This window comes from Mercenaria mercenaria, chromosome 5, assembly GCF_021730395.1.
Source record: "Mercenaria mercenaria strain notata chromosome 5, MADL_Memer_1, whole genome shotgun sequence".
In the NCBI taxonomy this organism is placed as follows: domain Eukaryota; kingdom Metazoa; phylum Mollusca; class Bivalvia; order Venerida; family Veneridae; genus Mercenaria; species Mercenaria mercenaria.
In genome coordinates this window covers 22,919,610-22,927,176 of record NC_069365.1, presented here as the reverse complement: position 1 = coordinate 22,927,176, position 7,567 = coordinate 22,919,610, and the positions used below count along the sequence as shown (strand labels likewise).

Genomic DNA, 7,567 nt, shown 5'->3' with positions numbered 1-7,567 from the left:
TCTCTGTTCCTTAAAAAGCTTACAGTGGAAAAATAATGTTCAGCGTTTTCAATATTCGAACCACACTGGCAGTAAGAATTTTCTCTAAGGTGATTTCTGAACAAGTCATCATTTAAATTACTGCATTTGTTTCTTGAACGAGCATGCAATACTGATAAGTTCCTTTGACCATAGAGAAAATGTTTTGGTACCTCTGTCGCTTTAAATTTTTGTTTTAATTTTGATTTGAAAATATTTGAAGAAGGAGAAGTTGTTATTTCTGACTCGAGATTATTCCATAATTCAGTAGAAGACGGTAAAAAAGATGTATTAAACAACTGAGTACGCCTTGCTAATGTTGTATAATTGGTATTATTTCTCAAAGGATAACGGGTTGTCTCGGATATCATTGGTGGAAATATATCTGCTAAGTATTCAGGTAAAAGGCCATTTCTAGCTTTATAAACAACGACGAGCTTTGGTATTTTGCATCTATCCGAAAGAGAGACCCAACCAATTTTCTTTATTAGACGTTCTATAGAAACAGATCTAGTTAAACCAGTGACGATTCTGGCAGCCTCGTACTGTAGTTGCTCAACTGATTGTTTTTCATACGCGGTACATCCGTCCCAAACAATGGACGCATATTCTAAAATAGGACGCATGTAAGATATATAAATCTGACATAAAGTAGACCGTTTTAATTTAAATTGTAATGCTCGCATTGAACTAAGAACTTTTGACGCTGATATGGTTATATTATTAATATGGTCATGCCATTTTAGATCATATGAAAGTGTTAGGCCTAAATGTTTATGATGTTGGACGAAATCAAGTGTAATATTATTAAACATGAGCGAGGGTTTATTCTCTTGATTAGAGGAGAAAAACATTACTTCTGTCTTGTTAGGGTTAAAATTAACTAGCCATTGTTTTGACCACTTATTGATTTTTTCTAGATCGGTATTGAGAACGGTTTCTATATATTTTATATCGTTCGATGAAATCGCTAATGAACTGTCATCGGCAAATAGCCTTGTTACACTTAAAAGGTTTTCAGCAATATCGTTAACGTATACGAGAAATAAGAGAGGACCAAGGGCGGAGCCTTGGGGAACACCCGTTGATATACTTAAAACATTAAAACTTTCACTCCAACAAAAACTGACTGCTTACGGTTTGAGAGATAATCTTTAATCCATCGAAGAAGTTCGTTATTTATGCCTTATTGTTTTAATTTAAATATTAATCCTGAATGCCAAACTCTGTCAAATGCTTTAGATATGTCGCAAAATACAATACACGTGGATTGTTTTTTACCATAAGAGTCACTGATCTGGTGATAGATGTCGATTACCTGATAGACTGTTGAATGGCTCGGAAGAAATCCTGATTGTAATGGATATATCAAATTGTTAGAGTACAAATGATTATATATGTGTTTGAACATAACTCTTTCCATTACTTTTCCTACGCAACTTATGAGAGAAATTGGTCTATAGTTTGAGGGAACGTTCGTATGACCCTTTTTAAAAAGTGGCATGACTTTAGCTAATTTCCATTTATTTGGGTAAAATCCTTCATGAAGAGATCGATTGAATAAAATACAAAGAGGATGACAAATACTATTTCGCGTTTCTTTTAATATTCGATGACTTATTTCGTCTGGCCCTACAGCTTTATTTAAAATTAAGTTTGAAAGGATGTCTTTGATCTCTGTAGACTGAATAGTGAAATTAAGCATTTCACTATCGGTTTTAGGAATAAAGTTCGGCAGTTGCGTGTTAGATTCGTCTATAGTGGAGACTGAAGTAAAATATTCGTTTAAGCAATTAGCCTTTTCTCATCTGACGAGTAACATAACTCGGTACCATTATTTTCTACAATGAGAGTCGGTATACCTTTACAGTTGTTAATATTGTCTTTTATAAGCATTTTTACACTTTTCCAATTAAAATTTGGATCATTTGATTTTGCATCTTCTAAGGAAAACTCAAGATTACTTAAGAAATAATATATCTCATTTACTGATTTGTCGCTGAATAAATTATTGTTTGGAGTTCAGATGCGAAGGAATTATATCACGAGGGCGCAACGGTTTCGTAAGCAGTCGGAAAACATACTTTCAAATTAATGTCAGATAATACATCTTCCGCAAAGAGTTGCATTTTGCAGCTGTTGGCAAGATAAAAATAAATAAAGAAAATAAAACAAAGACAATAAACCTAAGTCATTGTTCCGTACACAGGAAAGCGACAAGACCAGCTGCTTGATTCCAGCAGTTACAAAACGTACGAATTTGAAACTTTTCCATCGTCAAACCGATACTGAAATCGGCGTCCACCATATCCTCGTCTTTTATGTTACCGGTAATGTGGTATCTGCAAGATTATGTTATAATAAAACAAACCTTAAGATAATGAATATTATCATTGCATATTAATAGTGTATAAAGTTTTCCTAAAAAAGTCAAGGACGTTGGTACTACTATATTATACAAAATAGATTAGACATAATGCGTAAAATGAATTATTTTAGGCACACAGAGGATAGGCAGCGGGAAAGGGAAGAGGAAAAGGAGAGGCAAACTTGTTACATGTAACTATATTTGAATATTTTTCTTTCTTTGTATACATATTTGCCATTCAGAAGCTGGAAAGCTTTGTCACTCAGTTGAAAAAAGATATAAGGCATCTTTGGTCCTCTTGTTTATAAAGGTCCCGATTGACTTAAATGGCTTCCGATGTAATACAGGGTTTCCAAAACCCAAGGGACAGCGTGGAATGCAAAACAGATAAATAGCGAGCACCAATCATTGGAGACACATCTGTCGTATTTATACTTTTGTTGAATTATTTTTCTTTCATACCATTAATATCTTTGCAACATTTTCAAAGATACTGTAAAATAAAAAATCGTTCGTACACATTGATGTTAATATGTGTACTAAGGGGGAATTTAGGATAATATCCTACCCGAGTAACCTTGTCTTTCTCCGCTTTCCATGAACGACTTGAAAAGATGCGCATTGAACCTTTCTTATATTTATTAAAATGACTACTTTAAATGACTTCTTATGGCCCAATGATGGATTTTCACATATATTTCACCATCATTCTTGCATCAACAAACCTTTCTCAGAAAATAATGAATATGATAAACTCTTGAAATCTGATAATTCTTAAAGCTATTATGTAAACATAAGCCAAGAACGTGAGAATGTCTCCGGTTACACTTTGGCTATACAGCCTTTTTTCTTATCAAGAATGCAATTTTAAATGCTTTGTTTTGATTAACTGCACGCTTTTTACAGTTGATACAAATAGATATTTCTTGAAACATAGGTAAGATAATACGTTCAAAGTAAAACTCACAAAAATCATGTATCTATATTTCTTATCTGGGTCATTTCTATTATATTCAGGGAACAATGTTTTAATACTTAAGGATGTACGATCGTTCTTTTTTCGGGATACCGCCACTTTAAAAAATGTTTCTTCCAATTTTCTTTCTGACGAGCTATATAATACTGATATCACCATGTATTCATAGTAAGCGTTAAGACCTGAAATCCCTATAACATTAAGTGGGATATCACATATTTTATACAAGTACCGCTATTTCTTCAATTTTACAAAATTTCAGAAATGCTTAAACAGTGGATAAAGAAAATGCCCTGTGAAATTAAAGCGAGTTTAGTGACCAGTGTTTCTTTCTCTTGTTTGTCTTAGAAACTTATGTTCTACAAGCTAATAGAGTATGGAAAAATTCTTAACGTTATGAGAAAACGATCCTACATCCTTAAAACATTTGTTACTATAATGACATCGTGTGTCAAATATTCGAGATCAAAGGGCAAGGTCCATTGAGCGACTTTGGGTCAAAATGGCCTCATATTTATTTCGTTACTGATTCTTTTGCAGTTATTGAAGGCGTCAAATGTACATTAATGGTCTTGTCAAATATTCAGAGTAAGTAAAACAATAATACTCTAAGACAGACTTTTCTTTAATACAGCCGGCCATCTTGTTTGCTCCTTACTACATAATGTTTTCAAACTATTATAGCTGACACTATATTGTTTCAGGGATACAGAAGACACAACTGTGGATCATGAAACAGTTAAAGATCTTATCGAAGAACTCGGTTTTATTCGGATTTCAGAGGCTGAAAATCAGAGTTCAGATTTCTTCGGGCGTTTTATCAGGGATGAATGTCAACCGTATTCGCCTATTCAATGGTTAGAAATAATATCACGTTGGATGTTTGACGACGAGCGTTCAGAAATTGTTGACGAAAAGAAAAGATTTGCCTTCCATGTTATGTTTGAAGTATATGTGGCAGCCTGGTTTGACTGTAAACCCGCATTTACAGGCACGGTCAAACGTGTCGGTAAACCCGGCGACAACGGCGCTGATATTTTAGCAATTGAACAAAATCCAAATACAAGGCCTATAATTGTTCAGGTCAAACATGGAAAAAGTACGGGAAAAAATATACAGTCAACTATTCGCGATCTGGTAGGCTCATGTGTTCTTCATGAAGTCAAACGTGGATTTCTTGCCGTAAGTCTATCGAAGACGCTTCTTGATCCACATGGAAGTTTAGAATCTTTTGAAAGAAAAGGATACAGCATAACTATATTATATAAAGAAAACTTATCATCGGTTGCTGAAGAAGACGCGGAGCAATTTATAGACTTATCATCGGTTGCCGAAGAAGACGCGGAGCAATTTATACGTTTCTTCATTAAACACGTGCCGAAATCATGGAAGCTACAGCTCCGACAGTAAGATGTAACTGAGCTTGTTATGGTAGAGGCAATTAGATATAACTTTTTTTTTTGTATTTTGAGAGCATGAGAATATATGAGATGACCTTGTTTTTTGAGTGAAAGAATGTCAGGAACTTATTCTGTTGTACCTGAATATCACAATCGTTCAACCATTTGAAAATTTGGTTCCAAAATTTCTGAATCTTTGTACAGTTCCAGAACAAGTGTTCCATACTTTCAACTTCCATATTACAAAAGTCACACAGGCTCGATTCTGTTAAATTGTATTTAAATAAAAATTTGTTTGTTGCAATATTTCTGTGAAGAAAATTAAAATGGAAGTTTTGTAAACTGTTATCTTTGCAACAAGTAATATAATTTTTGAATATATCTTTCCAACAGAACTGATCTTCCGGAAAGAATAATTCCCATTTAATTTGAGATTTTGTTTTTTCCTCTGACATTTTTTTTTTTAAATTTTAGTTAGGTTTTTATTCAAGTAACAGGATTTTGTTGTTTCTAATAATCTATTTTATTTCATCTGGTGTATCGTATATATCAATTGTTCCTAATTTCATTTTCCATTCTTTTGGAATTGATGCAATTAATCTATGATAGTTTAAAATTCTGAGTTAGGTATATGATATTCGTTTTTTAGTATTTCAAATGTTTTGAACTGTTTATTTTCTTCGTCGTAGATATCTTTAATATAAATTATGTTTTTCTTTATCCATAAAGGGAAGTTTATTATTGATTTATTATTTTTAATGAGCGAATTATTCCAAATTATTTGCATTGTTATATTTTGTGGATTTTTGTTGAAATTTATTTTGCTCCATGAAATGAGGATATCTTTTAAGAATGTATTTTCCAATTTTAATTTTAAAATATCTTTTTCATTTAAGTTACATTTAAATAGATTCATCTCAGATACTTTTTCCAATCTCTTGTTTGTTATTTCTTTCCACTTTCCATTACTGGAATTGCTTTTTATCCTTTTTATCCAGCTAGCTTTGATAGAATTCAAATATATTGGAATGTCTACCATGTTTATACCTCCACAGTCATAATCCTGTATTAAGATATCTCTTTTGATTTTATCTCTTTTGGAATTCCAAATAAATTCATAACTATTCTGTGTCAGTATCTTGATTATTTTTCAGATGGGTTTGGAAGTACTGAAAACAGGTATGTTAATTTGGGAAGGATTAATGATTTTAGTATTGAAACATTTCCTATTGTTGTTAAACGCTTTGATTTGCATTTCCGTATATCGGCGTGGAACTGATTTATCCTTGATTCATAATTCAGTTCTAATATTTTCTTTGTATATGAATGGAAAATTATACCTAAAGTTTTTGCTTCTTCTGAAGTCCAAGTTATCTTCTCAATTTTTTTACAGTAAATCAAATCATGTTGGTTTCTCATTGAGCCTATTCTGAGTACTGTACATTTGTCATGGTTGAGTTTAAGGCCGGAGATATGGGAAAATTCCTCAAACATATTTAACATTTCGTTGAAACTTTCACAGGAACCGTCGAGTAGTATAGTAGCGTCATCTGCAAACATACTATTTTTAACTTCTATATCAAGCATTTTAATACCTTTGATATTCTGACTGATTTTCTTGAGTAGCTATTGATAGTAATTCTAAAGCTAAAATAAAATAATAAGGGGATAAAGGGCATCCTTGACGAACTCCTCGTCTAATGTAAAACATATCTGATAAAAATCCGTTATACAAAACACAGCTTGATGGCTTATTATAAAACAATTTAACCCAATTCTTTAGAGTTGGGCCAAAATTAAATAGGTCTAATGTTTTCTGTATAAAGTTGTAGTTAAGGCTGTCAAAAGCTTTTTCGAAGTCTGCAAAGAAAAGAAGTCCAGGAGAATCGTTATGTTCAGAGTATTCAATAACATCATATAAGAGTCTTATATTTTCTCCTATATATCTACCTTTAATAAAGCCAGTCTGCTATTGTCAATCAAAAATATCTAAAATCTTTTTTTATTCTATTTGCGATTACTTGGTTACGATTTTGTAGTCCACATTTAATAAACTTATTGGTCTCCAATTTGGAAGGAAAGATAAATCTTTTTTTGGTGTTGGTAACAAAGTTATTAAACTCTGTGCCTGAAGCTGGCTAAGGATACCTATTTCAAAAGAATAATTAAAGGAATTTATCATGTCCATTTTTATTTCGTTCCAAAATATCTTATGAAATTCTATATTTATTCCATCAGACCCTGGGCTTTTACCATTTTTCATATCTTTTATTGCTATCTTACATTCTACCTCAGTAATTTCCCCTTCACATAACTGGCTTTCATTTTCTTCTTATTTTGGTATTTTAGTTTCGTCGTAAAAAATATACATTGATTCTGTTTGTTCCTTTTCCTTTCGTAATACCTTTTTTGTTCTTTCAAAATTTCATTTTGGTTTGTTATTATCGTGCCATTTATATTCAGGTGTTTTATAATTTTACTTTCTGCGCTTTTTGTTTCTAAATTTTTAAGATACTTGATATTTCGTTCCGAGTTATCTATTTTATAACTTTTAATTCTTGTAATGATGCCGTTAATTTTGTCATCATAATACTCTTCCAGCTCTGTTTTCTTTAGATTCAGTTTTCTGGATGTTTCATCATTAAAGTTTTCATTTAATTTACTTTCTAATCTTTTGATCTCTTTTAAAAGATTATTTTCTAATTCCTTCTCCTTTTTCGTTTTATATATTGTGTATTTAATTGTTTCATTTCTAATTGTACTTTTTATAATTTCCCAGCGAGTTTGCGGGTTTGAGTCTTTAAT

At 32.0% G+C, this 7,567-nt stretch overlaps 1 protein-coding gene across 1 annotated transcript; it reads left to right on the top strand.

The window, feature by feature from the left end:
• Positions 1-2,328: 2,328 nt before the first annotated feature.
• LOC123558824 (uncharacterized) lies at positions 2,329-5,891 on the top strand. Its single transcript, XM_053542900.1, has 2 exons — positions 2,329-2,577; positions 4,067-5,891. The coding sequence occupies exons 1-2, from the start codon at positions 2,495-2,497 to the stop codon at positions 4,770-4,772; spliced, it is 789 nt and encodes a 262-aa protein (XP_053398875.1). The 5' UTR covers positions 2,329-2,494; the 3' UTR covers positions 4,773-5,891.
• The last annotated feature ends 1,676 nt before the right edge of the window (positions 5,892-7,567 follow it).

What these genes read in the sequence shown, in the direction of transcription:
- LOC123558824 (XM_053542900.1), top strand. Translation starts at nt 2,495, where the DNA reads ATGCGTAAAATGAATTATTTTAGGCACACAGAGGATAGGCAGCGGGAA. An exon ending in GAGAGGCAAACTTGTTACAT is followed by an intron (nt 2,578 to 4,066) that starts GTAACTATATTT and finishes ATATTGTTTCAG; the next exon opens with GGATACAGAAGACACAACTG.